General features: G+C 44.5%; 1 protein-coding gene across 13 annotated transcripts in view; it reads left to right on the top strand.

Annotated features, from left to right (window-relative positions):
- Window positions 1–18,206, top strand: part of FHOD3 (formin homology 2 domain containing 3) — a 366,192-nt gene that overhangs the window by 301,034 nt on the left and 46,952 nt on the right. For all 13 annotated transcript variants that reach the window (XM_081836232.1, XM_081836231.1, XM_081836221.1 and 10 more), the window contains 4 exons: window positions 2,935–3,827; window positions 13,990–14,148; window positions 15,076–15,258; window positions 16,790–16,909. In XM_081836232.1, coding sequence (XP_081692358.1) covers window positions 2,935–3,827; window positions 13,990–14,148; window positions 15,076–15,258; window positions 16,790–16,909 — 1,355 coding nt within the window. The remainder of the gene's footprint in view (window positions 1–2,934; window positions 3,828–13,989; window positions 14,149–15,075; window positions 15,259–16,789; window positions 16,910–18,206) is intronic.

Below are 18,206 nucleotides of genomic sequence, written 5' to 3' on the forward strand. Positions count from 1 at the left end.
ATACTAAAGAAGACATTTATAAGAGCCCAAGAGGAGAGGTTCTAGAAAGGCATTTTACTCATTTTAATGAAGAGATGAAAGGGGAGATGGGTACAAAATTAATCTTGAGCTGCAAATGAATTGAAATGCCCTCACCCTGCACCAGCTTGTTAGCAGGCCGAAAACTAGGGGCTTCCTCTCAGTGTGTTGGGGAGAGCCACAAAGGGGAGCAAGATGTTTGCATCACGTTTAAGAACGGAATTCCAGAATGGATTAAGTTCATAAACCGAGGCACCATTGTACTTGATAAGAGGCTTCCCTTCTGAGTTGTTTTGAGGCTTCCATTCCCTTTGGGGAAGTCTTGAGACTTTTTCTTTTTACCAGATGCTGGCTGGGAACACATTCAGTTTCCTCTGTGCTTGTAAGAAAAAATACAGTGGTACCTTGGTTTAAGAACAGCCCTGTTTGCGAACTACAGTCATACCTCAGGTGAAAGTTGCTTCAGGTGGAGTGTTTTCAGGTTGTGCTCCACGGCTACCCAGAAGTAACAGAACGCGTTACTTCCGGTTTTTGCCACTCGTGCATGCGCAGACGCTCAAAATGATGTCACGCACATGCGCAGAAGCAGCAAATCGTGGCACGCACAGACGTGGGTTGTGTTCTCTTCAGGATGTGAACGGGGCTCCGGAATGGATCCCATTCGCATCCAGAGGTACCACTGTATTCAGTTTACGAACTCCGCAAAACCGGAAGTAGTGTCCCTGTTTGCGAACTTTACCTCAGTCTAAGAACAAAATCCGAACGGTGGAAGGGCACCGGTGGCAGGAGGCCTCATTAGGGAAAGCGCACCTCAGTTTAAGAACAGTTTTGGTTTAAGAACGGAATTCCAGAATGGATTAAGTTCATAAACCGAGGCACCATTGTACTTGATAAGAGGCTTCCCTTCTGAGTTGTTTTGAGGCTTCCATTCCCTTTGGGGAAGTCTTGAGACTTTTTCTTTTTACCAGATGCTGGCTGGGAACACATTCAGTTTCCTCTGTGCTTCCTCAGTTTGACATTTCAATAAACCAAATATAAAGGAAAAGGAGCTAATTGCCCATCATGGGGATTTTTATGGGTTTCATGAACACAAATGGGTGTTTTGAGCATAGCTGAGCTAGAAATTCTCAAGCAAGCTGTTTTAGCTGAAGATGTGTGCCTTTGAGGAAGATAAAATGTTTCGTGAAAGCTCTCCCCGAGACTTGCCTCCGCTTTTTAGACTACCTGTTAGTACCTACTCATGACTTTGATAGCAGTTAGCCTGCTTCCCTTGTTGCTGCTGAGAGCCATCCCCCCAATCTATTTTTACCCAGAAATTTCCAGATTGAGGGCACAAAGTGTTACCCTTACTTTCATATACCTTAATCTAATTGGCTGTATTGCATTGGCATCATGCAGCAAAACCTCATTGCACTGGCATCTAGTGAAAGCGCATTAGCTAAAATGCATTGACCTAGAGTCTAGGACTTAGGCAAAGAGATTATAAAGGGAGTCTGCATAAAATTTGGCTTATTGTAAGTCAGGAAGCTTCCCAGAGTTTGGCCAGGCAGGCTCAGAAATTCAATAGCTGTCAAAGTTCAGAATTTCCCTGTGCTGGTAGCTCTGGAACTGTTCAGTAATACAGTGTTTTTTGTTCATGTATATGAACTTATTGAAAGCCCCAAAACAGTAAGTGGGCACAACAATAAAACTGAGCACACCATCTACTTGATTTGCCTTTGCCTCAATCAACAGTGCCCCTTTTTGCACCCTCATACCTGTCCTCCCTAGGACTCTGGCCTGAAATTATCAATCCAGTTGAGAAAACCAGGCTTCAAATGTGCTTCCTTGCTTTTTCAATAACTTCACTAATGTCCAGGATCGTTGAGTGTAAGATACCAATCGGTTTTCAGTTATCATCCAGGTGACGATGCTTACTATGCACAGAACAATTACCATGGCAGTATGTTTAGAACAAGATGGGTGGACATGGGTAGCGCTGTGGTCTAAACCACTGAGCCTCTTGAGCTTGCCAATCAGAAGATCGGCAGTTCAAATCCCCCCAACAGGGTGAGTTCCCATTGCTCTGTCCCAGCTCCTGCCAACCTAGCAGTTTGAAAGCACGCCAGTGCAAGTAGATAAATAGGTACCGCTGTGGCGGGAAGGTAAACGGCGTTTTCGTGCGCTCTGGCTTCTGTCACGGTGTTCCGTTGCGCCAGAAGCGGTTTAGTCATGCTGACCATATAACCCAGAAAGTTTTCTGTGGACAAATGCCGGCTCCCATAGCCTGAAAGTGAGATGAGCGCCGCAACCCCATAGTTGCTTTTGACTGGACTTAACTGTCCAGGGATTCTTTACCGTTACCTTTTACCTATGCGCAGAACAGTTACCATGGCAGTATGTTTAGGACAACACGTTGGCCCTTAAAAACTTGGGGGGGGGGGACATCAAAAGATTCAAAGATACTGAAATGATATATGTTTTGTTTAGTTTTGTTTTGTTAATGAAAGCAAAAAAGCAATGTCAAATACATAGTTTTCTCCTTTTCGTTCCTTAACTAAGCTTTCACCTGAAAGATTTCCCAAAACCCAGATTATGTAGGACCTAGGAATATGCTGTTTTATTTCTAACTCTCCCAGACAGCCCCATTCATTCCAAGTTTCATATGTTGTTGTGCGTGTATTTATGAACAGGCAGAGGGCCTTCTCGGTAGTGGTGGCCACCCTGTGGAACGCCCTCCCATCAGATGTCAAGGAAATAAACAACTGTCTTGACTTTTAAAAGACATCTGAAGGCAACCCTGTATCGGGAAAATTTTAATGCCGTCCAGAGTGGCTGGGGAAACCCAGCCAGATAGGTGGGGTATAAATAATAAAATCATTATTATTGTTATTTGAACAACCTCCTGACCCAGTTCCGTTCAATGTGTGGTTTCAGGTCCATGGTTACAGACCATTCAAGATGTTGGTGTGAATGACCAGTGCAGCAACATTCTCAATAACAAGAGGTTCATGTTGGACATGTTGTATGCCCATAACAAGAAGCCCAAGGATGAAGAAGATAAAGAGCTGGAGGAGAAGGAGGAGGAAAAGGAGATGGTGGAGGCAAGTGAAGACTCTATCACTAGCCTGGCCAGTAGGATCTCAGTTCTGAAGGCTACCAAACAGGCCAAAGATGAAAGTGTCAAAAGAATGGAGATTGGGGATTTGGACAACCAGGGCAGCGTCAAGGCCTTTGCAGAAAGATTCAACAATGGTGAACTGGCCAAGACCTCCAACTTTCCTGAGAGTGATTTTAGTGAAAAGGTCTCTGAAAAAACACCAGTGCAGCCTAAGAAGGAATCTGACTATATCTGGGACCAGCTCATGGCCAATCCCAGAGAACTGAAAATCAAAGATATGGATTTTACAGATTTACGGGATGAGGATGATGTGGACATCTTGGATGTGGAAATGGGTTCTGGTGACTCCTTAGCTCCCCCTCCTCCACCCCCACCTTCCTTTTTAGGTTTGCCTCCTCCACCCCCTCCCTTGTTTTATGGGTGTCCTCCTCCACCCCCACCCTCTGGTAATTTATTGGCACCCCCGTCCCTCTTTGGCATTCCTCAGGGTTTAGGATCGCCCCCTCTTCCCAGAGGTCAGCCAGCCTTTATAAAAAAGAAAAAAACAATCCGTCTATTTTGGAATGAGGTGAGGCCATTTGAGTGGCAGTGTAAGAACAACAAGCGCTGCAAAGGATTCCTGTGGTCAAAACTGGAGCCTATTAAGGTGGACACTTCCAAACTAGAGCACCTCTTCGAATCTAAATCCAAGGAGCTTCCTGTCACCAAGGTATTTCTCTTGATTTCCATTGATTTTGATCATATTTTATGTGTCTAAACCAAATCTGCCAGCTTTCGTGATAAAATAATTCCAAGAATTATTGCAAAATTTCCCAATATAGTTAAGACCGTTTTGCTTTACAGCTTGCGGACCATGTTAGCTGTTAAGAAATGCTCCAAAATAGGTTTGATTCCTTAAATGAAGTCAAATATTCTGTGCAACATCTGTACAAGTAGTCAACTGTAATTTTCTAGTTGATGTAAACTGGAAGAAAGGAAGCCTCAGTTTTCTTTACTATTTTCTTTGTCTTTTATCATTTAAGGCAAGCATAGGCAAACTCAGCCCGCCAGATGTTTTGGGACTACAATTCCCATCATCCCTGACCACTGGTTCTGTTAGCTAGGGATCATGGGAGGACCGAGTTTGCCTAAGCCTGATTTAAGGCCTTTTGGGCAGACAGATGAAAGGTGCTTCTGGATTTGGGCAGAGGAGAGCCTGAATCTGAATTCTAGTTTTTGAGGCCTCATTGTGCAGACGACTAATTTTAATGCATGTTATTTGAGAACTGTTGTTTATTGTTTATGCTGCGAGATGTTTGCAAATCCACCACGTATTTTTACTTTGGTTTATATAAGTAGTAGAAGTAGATGAGTGGGGTATAAATAATAAAATTATTATTATTTATTAACTTCTACATAATTCTGTATAGTGTAGGAGCGTGTAAAACCTTCTGTGTCCATTCCCCATCTGTATATGCAATCTATTTATATTATGGCCTGGTCCGCATGTCACATTAAACCAGGGGTGCCCAAACTTTTTTCAAAGAGGGTCAGATTTGATGAAGTGAACGTGTGTGAGGGCCGACCAAAGTTGTTGACCCTTTTTTTTAGGATTTTACCCCAGGAAGTAAATTGCCAGAGGGGCTGGATTAAACTGACTGGTGGGCCGGATTAGGCCCCCAAAATGGACTTTGGGCATGCCTGCATTAAATCATTGTTAAAGCAAACTATGGTTTAATGTGAACATTAAATGTGAAGTGGGCCTTCCGTTGAAGCATTTCATTCCACTTGACAGATTTCCATCTGATGCGCTCCAGTCACTCATAGAACTACCTCCAGTCTTTGTCTTTCTAGACCAGTAACTGTGGATGATGGGAGTTGTAGTTCAGCAACATCCAGAGGCAGGCATGTCAGCTCTAGGGTGTTGAGACATCTTCTTTGGCCCCCACAGTATTTGTTGGAAGGGAGCCAGGCCCCCTCAGGTTTGAGGGGGTGCAGGAGACTGAGCGTGGAGCTGAGCACAGGGCAGCATCAGTATCTTGCTCCTCCAGAGCGCTCAGCCTCTTCCAGACAATGCAACATCACACACACACATGAGATGTCACACATGTGATGGGCCCCCTCAAACTTGGGGGCAACTTGGTACCTCTATCTGAAGGACCAAAGGTTCCCTGTGCCAGCTCTAAGCCTAGCTTGCTGACAACTTTTAAACATCAGAGAAGTTGTATTTTGTAGACCCTGATGTTGGGAAAGATGGAGGGCACAAGGATAAGGGGACGACAGAGGACGAGATGGTTGGACAGTGTTCTCGAAGCTACAAACATGAGTTTGACCAAACTGTGGGAGGCAGCGGAAGACAGGAGTGCCTGGCGTGCTCTGGTCCATGGGGTCATGAAGAGTTGGACACGACTAAACGACTAAACAACAACAACAGACATCCCGAAACATCTTGTTGTTGTTGTTTAGTCATGTCTGACTCTTCGTGACCCCCTGGACCAGAGCACGCCAGGCCCTCCTGTCTTCCACTGCCTCCCGCAGTTTGGTCAAACTCATGTTTGTAACTTCAAGAACACTGTCCAACCATCTCGTCCTCTGACGTCCCCTTCTCCTTGTGCCCTCCATCTTTCCCAACATCAGGGTCTTTTCCAGGGAGTCTTCTCTTCTCCTGAGGTGGCCAAAGTATTGGAGCCTCAGCTTCACGATCTGTCCTTCCAGTGAGCACTCAGGGCTGATTTCCTTCAGAATGGATACGTTTGATCTTCTTGCAGTCCATGCGACTCTCAAGAGTCTCCTCCAGCACCATAATTCAAAAGCATCAATTCTTCGGCGATCAGCCTTCTTGATGGTCCAGCTCTCACTTCCATACATCACTACTGTGAAAACCATGGCTTTAACTATATGGACCTTTGTTGGCAAGGTGATGTCTCTGCTTTTTAAGGTGCTGTCTAGGTTTGCCATCGCCTTTCTCCCAAGGAGCAGGCGTCTTTTAATTTCGTGACTGCTGTCACCATCTGCAGTGATCATGGAGCCCAAGAAAGTAAAATCTCTCACTACCTCCATTTCTTCCCCTTCTATTTGCCAGGAGGTGATGGGACCAGTGGCCATGATCTTCGTTTTTTTGATGTTGAGCTTCAGACCATATTTTGCGCTCTCCTCTTTCACCCTCATTAAAAGGTTCTTTAATTCCTCCGCACTTTCTGCCATCAAGGTTGTGTCATCTGCATATCTGAGGTTGTTGATATTTCTTCCGGCGATCTTAATTCCGGTTTGGGATTAATCCAGCCCAGCCTTTCGCATGATGAATTCTGCATATAAGTTAAATAAACAGGGAGACAATATACAGCCTTGCCGTACTCCTTTCCCAATTTTGAACCAATCAGTTGTTCCAAATCCAGTTCTAACTGTAGCTTCTTGTCCCACATAGAGATTTCTCAGGAGACAGATGAGGTGATCAGGCACTCCCATTTCTTTAAGAACTTGCCATATCTTAGCACATGGCTAAAGAGGTCTCAACTCAATATACTGAAGCCAGATCTCTTCCAATCAATAGCTACAGAGATTATAAAGGCTTCAATGTGCATCTACCTTGGGGAGGGGGGCTGTCATTTCCTCCTGCCCCTAAAGTTTATCTGACTGGGGAGGAGAGAATTGGTCAAACTACTGATTTTCATATCTACATGTTCCGTACTTTAGTTTCTCTATGATCATAGTAAATGCCTTGGTTGTCCGAAACTGGCTTTGATTCTGCAAGTGTGGTTGGAATTTGTACTTAAATTCAATAACCATATCAGAAAAAGCCCTGTGCTTTCGTAGTTTGTGCATAAATATATAAGACTCTGGTATTTCTTCAGTTTTAGCGGGTTGAATGTCCATGGGCCAAAATTTTAAAAGGTTTTAACTGCTTAGGTTGTCATTATCGTTGACTAAAGCATCGTTCTGGATCAAGGGTGCTCATGATCCAAGCACAGGAAAGCACAAATAATCCCACTTACCTTAACGTGGGTGGGTTAAGCCCAGGCTTAACTTTACCCCATTCATGGCACGCACAAAATTTACCAATTCGTGGCAGGAAAAAATAAGCAAAGCTTGATATTGGAGCCTGACTAGATAGCGAAAGAAAATGTTGCTTTAGTTGAGATTCCTTCATTGCATGGTTGGCCCTGATGACCCTTGGAGCCCCTTCGAATTCTACGATGTTATGAAATGCAGAGCCGGTGGGGGGGGGCATGAGAAATGTTCCACATCTGACTAAAAAGAGGTAATAGGTAATGGGATGGGAAACGTTACTAGATCCCTTTGCAATGGGGATATACAGTGGTGCCCCGCAAGACGAACGCCTCGCAAGACGGAAAACCCGCTAGACGAAAGGGTTTTCCGTTTTGGAGGCGCTTCGCAAAACGAATTCCTCTATGGGCTTGCTTCGCAAGACGAAATGTCTTGCAAGTTCCTGCGGGTTTTTTCCCCTTTCCCCTCCCTTTTCCTAAGCCGCTAAACCGCTTATCAGCTGATCCGCTAAAAGCCGCTAAACCGCTAATAGCGCTAATCCGCTAAGCTGTCAATGGGCTTGCTTCGCAAGACGAAAAAACCGCTAGACGAAGAGCCTCACGGAACGGATTAATTTCGTCTTGCGAGGCACCGCTGTAAACATCTGTCATAGTTGCTTCTTTTGGATGAGTAGATAGATAAGGAGATAACATAGGCGCTATTCTTATATTCTGTATGGAGTGTGTTTAAATGCTTTCATCTGTGGCCAGTATAGTAAACTAACTACCTAGACAGCTTAATCAGGAACTTCAACTGTATATGATGGCTCAGAATTCATTGTAAATTTGGGTTACTATAGGGCATGCAGTAGTCAACCAACAGTATTGTAAGCATCACTGGTGTATCAGGGGTAATGAAACAGAACCAGTAAGCGCAGGATGATGACGACGACGACAATTATATTTATTTTTTATACCCCTCCCATCTGAATGGGCTGCCCAGCCACTCTGGGTGGCTTCCAACAGAATATACAAAAACATAAAAAAAGACTGGCTAGCTTTTCAGATACCCTTTAATTCAGGGGTCAGCAACCTTTTCCAGCAGGGGGCGGGTCCACTGTCCCTCAGACCTTGTGGGGGCCGGACTATATTTTTTTGGGGGGAAATGAACGAACTCCTATGCCCCACAAATAACCTAGAGATGCATTTTCAATAAAAGCACACATTCTACTCATGTAAAAACACGCTGATTCCCGGACCGTCCGTGGGCTGGATTGAGAAGGCAACTGGGCCGGATCCGGCCCCCAGGCCTTAGGTTGCTTACTCCTGCTTTAATTGAATAACTTTTTTGAAGAAATGCCTGAAGTAATGGATATTATTGTTTGAATTCTTGTTTATTCTGTTAAATATTCCTCCAAGAAGACCCTAATTAGAGCACAATAAGGCCAACATGTACATACAGTATATTATTTTTAATGTGATCCCTTTGAGATCACAAGAAGAACGATTGACTTCCAGATACTACAAAGCTCTGAAGGAATGGTTGGTACAACCCTTGAAGGAAGTCTGCAACAAAATTTTAGAGGGGAAAAAGGCACCGGAATCGTGGAAAGAAGCGTACATTACACTTATACCAAAAACAGAGGCTGAAAAGACCCAGATTAAGAACTGCCACCCTATATCATTACTTAATGTGGATTACAAAATTTTCACAGATATTTTGGCAAAAAGATTGAAAAAAGTGTTGGTGGGAGAGATTCATAAGGACCAGGCTGGCTTTCTCCCAGGAAGACATCTATCAGACAACGTGAGAAATATAATAGATATCATAGAGTTACTAGAAGTTAATATAAATACTAAGGCAGTTTTGATATTTGTGGACGCGGAGAAAGCTTTTGACAATATTTCTTGGAGTTTTATGAAGAAGAATCTACAAGGGATGGGGGTAGGCCAAGGTTTTGAAAATGGTATAGGTGCAATATACTCTGAACAAAAGGCAAAGCTAATTGTAAATAACGTGGTTACTGAAGAATTTCGGATAGAAAAAGGGACACGACAGGGATGCCCAATATCCCCATTACTTTTTATATCGGTTCTGGAGGTTTTGTTAAATATGATAAGAGGGGACCAGCTGGTTAAAGGGGTTCAGGTCGGAGCTAAACAATACAAACTGAAGGCTTTTGCAGATGATCTAGTACTTACCTTACAAGAGCCAGACACTAGTACGAAAAGAGTTTTAGAGTTAATTCAAGTATTTGGTCAAGTAACAGGATTTAAGTTAAATAAACAAAAAACTAAAGTACTGGAGAAAAATTTAACAGCTAATGAGAGGGAGTGGTTTCAGAATGAAACTGGATTAACTGTAGCCAAGAAAGTGAAATACTTGTGGATCAATATGACATCTAATAATGTGAACTTATTTAAAGACAATTATGAGAAATGCTGGACAGAAGTAAAGAGAGATCTAGAAATATGGTCAAATTTGAAGCTTTCCTTGTTAGGCCGAATTGCTGTTATCAAGATGAATGTTTTGCCTAGAATGCTGTTTTTGTTTCAAACATTACAGATTGTGGATAAAATGGACTGTTTCAAGAGGTGGCAGAAAGATATATCTAAATTTGTCTGGCAGGGCAAAAAGCCCAGAATAAAATTGAAGATATTAACGGATGCAAAAGAAAGAGGGGGTTTTGCCCTGCCAGACTTAAAATTGTACTATGAATCAGCAGCTTTCTGCTGGTTGAAAGATTGGCTTCTTCTTGAGAATACAGACATTTTAGATTTAGAAGGGTTCAATACTAGATTTGGTTGGCATGCATACATATGGTATGACAAGGTAAAAGTTCATAAAGGTTTTAAAAACCATATTGTTAGGAAAGCTTTATATAATGTTTGGACTCGCTATAAAGATCTGTTGGAAAATAAAACCCCAAGGTGGCTGTCGCCAATGGAAGCCAAGGAGGTGAAAAAACTTTATATGGAATCCAAATGGCCAAAATACTGTGAAATTTTAAAACAAGAGGGTGAAAAAGTGAAACTACAGAGTTATGAGAAACTGAAGTCTAAAGTACGAGATTGGCTCCATTATTATCAAATAATGGAGGTATATAAACAAGACAGGAAAATTGGCTTCCAGGTGGAGAGATTAAAACCCATTAAGTTCTGAAGAGATTGGTTTTGAAACATATCAATTCCAGGCTGAGCTTTTAAGGTTTTTGTGTAGTCCTGCAAGGCCAAAATTGTCAATTTTTTGAAATTTCAAACCCTCATAACTCAAAAACTGAATGAGATAAAAATTTGAAATTTTAGATTTAAACTTAGTTATGATCGTTGAACAAGTGTACAAAATTTTAAGAAATTTGGAAAACATGAGGTTAAAAAAAATTCATCAAAAATTGGAGCACTTGATGTGAAATGACCCTGCCACTCATCTGACGGAGCTGGTTTCATATGCCCCCAACCTAAGGTGTGAGTACTAATTCTAAGTACAGTGGTGCCTCGCAAGACGTGAGGCTCTTCGTATAGCGGTTTCTTCGTCTTGCGAAGCAAGCCCATTGACAGCTTAGCGGATTAGCGCTATTAGCGGTTTAGCGGCTTTTAGTGGATCAGCTGATAAGCGGATTAGCGGCTTAGGAAAAGGGGGGGGAGGGGAAAAACCCCGCAGGAACTCGCAAGACATTTCGTCTTGCGAAGCAAGCCCATAGGGAAATTCGTTTTGCGAAGCGCCTCCAAAACGGAAAACCCTTTGGTCTAGCGGGTTTTCCGTCTTGCGAGGCGTTCGTCTTGCGGGGCACCACTGTATTTAGGTTGTATGTGGGTGGGTGGGTGGGTGGGTGTGGATGGGTGGAGAGTTTGACTGTAGATTGTGACATCCAGGTTAGTATTTGAAATTCTCCAGTAGGTTTCCTCCTTTTGAGGTGGTCCACTCCTTGCTCCGCCAATAGGAATAAGTGACATGGATGACCCACTTATCCTCTCCTTGGAAGACACTTTTTTGAAGAAGCCATTTGCCATGCAGGCTCCATGAAGACCATAGAGGAATTACCGTATTTTTCCGTGTATAAGACGAGCTTTTTTGACCCAAAAATGAGGTTCAAAATTTAGGCTCATCTTATACACGGGTAGTGCTGAGGGGGGACATGCAAATGGTTTTTTGGCGTGAGCCTGAGATTATAAGTGGTGATTGGCCGATTGATTGTTGGGGGGGGGGGCGGTGCGCCGAAAATCGCTCAGCCGCCAGAACACAGCACACAACTGCTCACATTGCAGCTGCCTGATGGCTGCCATTAGCCCTCTTGTTTGCCGCTGCGGCAGCCAATAGACGCATTCTGTTTGAGAACCAAGGTACGACTGTGCTACCACAAGGGCTCCTGTTTAGGCATTTAGTTATGCAATGCTGAATGTTATCTGTTAACTCTGTTTTATCCTGTTTCCCCTTTGTTTTTGTCTAAACCAATTCATGAACCAAGAACATTGACCACTAATAATAGATCAAATGTTGCAGATATTACAACAGTCTTAATTGTGCTGTTTTTGTGATACACAAATGACGTGATAAAGCTTGGTCTATTTATTTGTATCGTTTATTACGATCCTTGTTTATAAAACCCAATGAAAAGTGACTCTAATAATAGTAATAACTGTAATGGCAAAGTTTTCCACACACAGTGGCAAAGGCTGCAAGCTGTTCTGAGCACTCTTCTGAAAATGCACAGAGCCCAGCTATGTGTCTGCGCTGATGAGACACTGCCATGCCATCTAAGTGGCCTGTATTTCTTGGTTCAGTAAATCTGAGCAGGTGCTTGACAGAGGCATGAACGGAAATTGGGATGGAGAACTTAGTTAAGATCAGAAGAGGGAAACAGAGGTTTGCTCTTATCTCGCAGCGCATGTTCTGAAATACAGCTGCAACAAATCTTATTTCTGTTTCGGAGTCTTAATTTGTGGTTGCGTGTTCAGACCTTGAAACCTCCCCCTTAAATAAATTCAGACAATACTCAAATTTTAGTTTGGTTTTTGGCAGAATTTAGGCCACAACTTTATTGATTACAGAAAGTGATTGGTTGCATAGGCTCTGGTTCGACTAGCTCCCTGCACCCTTGCAGGTAGCGCTGACCCAGGGCACCAGCATAGGTCAGCCTAGGGTGAACACCTGGAACAGCGGAAAGCCGGGGTCAGACTACTCCATCACCCAGATGTCCCCCTGGACTCAGGCACGGGCACAACCCCCTCACAGGGTTGACCAAACCATTGAGTTCCTGGATTCCTTTAACGGAATACCCTTCACATAGGGATGGCGAGAGTGTTCTCCCATCCCTATCACCTGAACCAGAGCCTATCCGCAACCTATCCACAAGTTGTGACAATTTGCTACGTGGCAGACGAAACCCAAATGGCAACAGCCAATCAGCCAAGTGGGGAAAATTCCTGCCGTGCCCCTGTCCCAATGACAGACGACATACGACAGCAAAACAAGGTCAAGCGCAAAGCCTTAAAAGTAGGGAGAGGTGGGTGGGTGTTCCGAATGCACGCTCCGAAAGAGGAAGCTCTGGGTCACATGCATGGACATAAATAGGTCCCTCAAACCATCTGGACTGCATCCCATTGGGCTGATTGAACTCAGCATCAAGGGACCTACCAATTGGGTGTTGTGCCTATTCAATCAAACCCACCCACAACACAGGGTTTGGTTGCCAGATCTCACCACAACACGTGCCCCCTTTAAGGGAGGATCCAATTTTCCACAATGTTTGACTCTAATGGTTACTCCCCCCATGCTGGCTTTCAATACATTTCTCATTAGCATTGCAACGAAGTCAAGCAAAGGTTGCTTCTGAAGGGAACTTGCAGCAGAAGTGATACTTTTGAAGGTTTGGAAACCAGTAATGGCAGAGTCCGTATCTACCATGACTACTGTGCTGGCAGGGGCTGATGGGAGTTGGCCAGAAATTGTGGCGGGTAGCAGATTGGAGGAGGCTAGCCTACAGCCTGACACAGCAATTCACATTTCACCTATTGAATTTCATCTATTGCTGGGCATCAAAAGAGAAAAATCAGAGATGTCTGACATTGGGCAGCAGCGGCAGCAGCAGCAGCTAGCAGTTGTTCAGCATGACACATTCTGAGCAAGCCCAACCTGGGTACTGAGAATCAAGAACTTCTATAGCAGTGCTCTTAAGCGTCCACAACCATTAACTCACTCAAGTTCCTTTTTTGAGGAGAGAAATGGGACTATGGCCAAGTATAAAAATAACTAGTTAGATAGCAAGATTCCTCTCCTTTCACTATAAGGTAAAAGGTAAAGGGACCCCTGACCATTAGGTCCAGTCGTGACCGACTCTGGGGTTGCGGCGCTCATCTCGTTTTATTGGGTGAGGGAGCCGGCGTACAGCTTCCGGGTCATGTGGCCAGCATGACTAAGCCGCTTCTGGCGAACCAGAGCAGCACACGGAAATGCCGTTTACCTTCCCATGGGAGCGGTACTTATTTATCTACTTGCACTTTGACGTGCTTTTGAACTGCTTGGTTGGTAGGAGCAGGGACCGAGCAACGGGAGCTCACTCCATTGAGGGGATTCGAACTGCCGAGCTTCTGATCGGCAAGTCCTAGGCTCTGTGGTTTAACCCACAGCACCACTCGCGTCCCTTCCCTTCACTATAGCTGCTCCTAATACCTAGTGCTGCCACTATGGACATATGCCATAGTCTTTTGAAGCATCGACAGCCCTGGAGATAAGCTCTATCTATAGAGTGCATTTCAGGGGTCACCACTGTAGATTGATGTCCGTGCTGATAATGCAGTATAAAGTCATGCTGATGCATGCCCTTAAAAGTGTTAGAGGTTGCCTGCCAAGTGTATAAGCTTTGTTAAACAAATAAATAAAATAGCTCCCTCCCCATTTTCCTCCCTCAGAAAACTGCTGCAGATGGCAAGAGGCAGGAAATCATTGTGTTGGATTCGAAGAGGAGCAACGCTATTAATATTGGCCTGACGGTACTGCCCCCTCCAAGGACGATCAAGACTGCAATTTTGAACTTTGATGAATATGCCTTAAACAAGGAAGGAATAGAGGTATTGAACGGGGAGGGAACCAATGAGCAGGCCTGGCCCAAGACATTTTGGCACCTGAGGCAAACCATAAGATGGCACAGGCTCCCCTGGCCAGGGAAGAAGGGGCGAGTTGTTAACTTTGGGAACATGGGTGGAATAAAGATCTACACTGGGAACAAGGGTGAGAAGAAACCAGCAGCACCTCCTATTCGCCAAGAGGCCACTGGAGAGGCTGCCAGCCTGGGAAGGCTGTCAGAAGGGAGGCACGTTTGGCCTCCAAGGAGCACGCTTTACCTGTTGCTGCCACCATGGCAGCAGGAGATGCGTTCATTGGAGGCCAGATCTGCTGCCTCTGTGGATCCTGCCACCTGAGGTGATTGCCTCACCTTGCCTCACAGGTGGCCCTGAGGTTTGAGCTAAGAGCTTATCATTATTTATAGGTGTTTGGGGTTGGACGTATATCCACATTCTGTAGCAGTACCAATCATATGTTTGGAACAGGCAGGGAAGAGGACCTGTGTTGTGTTCATTCCTCCTTGTTTCCTGACCTCCTGAACACATGGTTGTGATCTTTGCTAGCCCATCAGCCGGGCTTGTACAAGTGTCGTCCCTCATGCTGCCCCAGGGCCTGCACACAGAGCACCTGTTCGTGCAGATGGATCCATAGTCAACAATGGACATGCAGGCACAAACCCCCTTCCTCCAGATTGTGCTGGTGGTAGCCAGCAGTGGTTTTTAAATTTATTTTGTCAGCTGCTTTGAAAAGCATTGGTGGAAAATTATGAAGATGGTAATGCGGTGCTTAATATTTCTCAACACTTGGGGCTTTGTATCTTCAGAATGTATTAAAAAAGTATTTCAACTGTAGTGAGCACAGATTAGATTGGATTAGCTGCCTCTGATTTTTAGCCTTGTGTATGTAGTTTGTCATTTTTCTTGTCTTTCTAGAAAATCCTCACAATGATTCCCACAGAAGAGGAGAAGCAGAAAATTCAGGAGGCTCAGCTAGCCAACCCTGATATTCCTCTGGGCAGCGCTGAGCAGTTCCTTCTGACTCTTTCTTCCATCACTGAACTTTCTCCTAGACTTCAGCTCTGGGCATTCAAAATGGATTATGAGCTTGTGGAAAAGGTAATTCCTAGTTATCAGAAGCAGGCTGGTTATATGAAAGTTACTACAAATTTGCTTCTGAGACAGTAATCACTCAGAAAGGTCTATTGACATAGAGTAAAACTCAAGCTACACCTAAGGAGATCTGCGATTTTTTCCTCTCCCTTTTGAAGCCTGAGCAGGTTGGGAGTTGGAAGTGAAGAAAGGGGTTTGCAGAGACTTGGTTCCTGTAGTTTCCCTATATTTTCCCCTCCAGGTGTGAAAATGTAGTTTAGTGAGGGGAGGGTTAATCTGAGAAAGAACAGGAGGGGAAAAGGTAAGCACACATTCTCCACTGCAAGTCACAACTTACCCAATTTGATTCCACCCACCCTTTGGGAACACTCCAAAGAAAGAATAATAACATTGTTTATACAGTGGTACCTCCGGTTACGAACAGGATCTGTTCCGGAGGCCTGGCCGTATCCCGAAAACTTCATAACCGGAGGCGCCCTTCTGTGCATGCACGTGGTGCGACTGAGTGCTTCTGCGCATGCGCGTGCGGTGAAACCCGGAAGTTGGGTTTGCCCGACCGTAACCCAAAGATTCTGTAACCTGGAGGTTACACAACACAAGGGACCACTGTAACTGGAGCCTAAATGTGTACACTTGGCTTCTGTGACTTGAGTCTCCCACTGAGATCCAGCAAATGAGTGTTGTCTTCTGGAAAACCAGTTTCTAGAACCACAGCTGCTTGCAGAAGGAGCCGGTCTTTGTTGGTGGGAGAGGCATCCCCATATCTCTGGCCCTGACACGGAGATTTGTATGTGTGGTGCCAAGTCTATCCTAAGCCTGCTTCTGCTTCTCTTCTTTATGGTTGTGGCTGAACTCAGTACAGATTTCCCCTTTTTCCTTCACACTGATATCTAGCTAATGGTATGAAGTGTGTTGATAATGTAGCCCTCATGCTTTTGATGGGGGGGGCAGGGGGGGCAAGAGCATTGTCCAGTAAATTCAGTTAATGCTTGATGAATCGAAAGCAACCATTATTATAATTCATTGCTGGAGGTCTTTATTCTTCTTTCTCAAATGCCAAGAAGGAAAAAATAAATAAAAGAAGAATCATTCTCATGAGACCAAGTTAAGGAATTTGATGTGCCTGATTTCAGCTGGGATAAATTTGTGGAAGTCTAGTAAATCGAGAGTGAAGATCAGCGCTGCACTGTTTGAAAATTCCAAATTCTTACGAAGTGTGGAACAAAAGGGGAAATGGGGCCTTAGGCTATCTAAACCATTCAGGGGTACATCCTATAGCAGCCTTCATGTTTCTCAGAATCATGCATCTTGCTCAAATTAAAAAGCAATTTAACAGGCATGTCCAAGTTTAAATGACTCCAGTTTACTGTTAGGGTTGAAAGTGGCACTAACTTTGGGAACATTCAGTAGCTGAGGTGGGAGAGACAGCCTTGCAATTTTACATCTATGGAGCACAGCTTGGGAATTTTCGTAATAATTAAAAACACTGAATTGATACACGATATGTTGCATTTTCTTTATTTCCTGTTAATGTCAGGAGGTTGCAGAACCACTTTTGGATTTGAAGGAAGGAATGGACCAGCTTGAAAACAACAAAACTTTGGGATTTATCCTTTCTACTCTACTAGCCATTGGAAATTTTCTCAATGGAACCAATGTAAGCTTTCCTTTCACTATTGCCTAATTGTTATTGCAGCAGATCTGACTGGATAGATGAGGACATAGGAAGAAATCACAGGGAGGGAGAACTCTGAGAAGGAGGCAGCCTTCAGTTTGCCCTCTTTCTCCCTGCCTTGCATAGAGCTGTTCTGAAGAGAAAAGAGAAAAGAAAAACATGGGTTGAGAGCATCTGCACTGGAACTGTGGTGCCACTGGAGGTGGCAGAAACGCTGGCCGTAGTAGCACCACCACTGGTCAGACTCGTCCTGTCTCTTTGCCTAAACTGGCTTTGCTTTTTAGTCACATGGAAATATGCTGTAACCTTGAAAAATACGTAGAGAAGTAGTGTAGAGAAGTGAGGCCCTGCAACAGAAAACAATAGTCAGGTGTTTATCACAGTCAACCCATCAGTTTGTTTATTTATTATTAATTATTACATTTGTGAGCTGCTTTATCATGCCAAAGCGACCTAAGGTAAAGGTAAAGGGACCCCTGACCATTAGGTCCAGTTGTGGCTGACTCTGGGGTTGCAGCGCTCATCTTGCTTTATTGGCCGAGGGAGCCGGCATACAGCTTCCGGGTCATGTGGCCAGCATGACTAAGCCGCTTCTGGCAAACCAGAGCAGCGCACGGAAACGCTGTTTGCCTTCCCGCCACAGTGGTACCTATTTATCTACTTGCACTTTGACGTGCTTTCGAACTGCTAGGTTGGCAGGAGCAGGGACCGAGCAATGGGAGCTCACCCCGTCGCGGGGATTCGAACCGCCGACCTTCTGAGCTCTAGGCTCTGTGGTTTAACTCACAGTGCCACCCATGTCCCCAAAGCAACCTACAGCCATACAAAAGACAATAAACCTCATATAGATTAAAACCAAGAGGAAAGAGAAATACATTAAAAACATCCCACCCACTTCTAAAATTGCCCACAGATAGTTAAAGGCCACGGGTGGCGCTGTGGGTTAAACCACACAGCCTAGGACTTGCCGATCAGAAGGTTGGCGGTTCGAATCCCCATGACGGGGTGAGCTCCTGTTGCTCAGTCGAGATGAGCGCCGCGACCCCAGAGTCGGCCACGACTGGACCTAATGGTCAGGGGTCCCTTTACCTTTACCTAGTTAAAGGCCAAAGGCCTGGTTATACTGAAATAGTTTTTGCATGGCGCCTAAAGATATGTAAGAAAGGCCTGTCAGACGAGCCTCCCTGGGGAGAGCATTTTACCTCAGAAAAGGCACCTTCTTGTGTTGCCACCCTCTCGTGGAGGACAAACCCTCCAGCATTTCTCTGATGAAAATAGG

Source organism: Podarcis erhardii, assembly GCF_964252035.2.
Source record: "Podarcis erhardii genome assembly, chromosome: 13".
Lineage (NCBI taxonomy): Eukaryota > Metazoa > Chordata > Lepidosauria > Squamata > Lacertidae > Podarcis > Podarcis erhardii.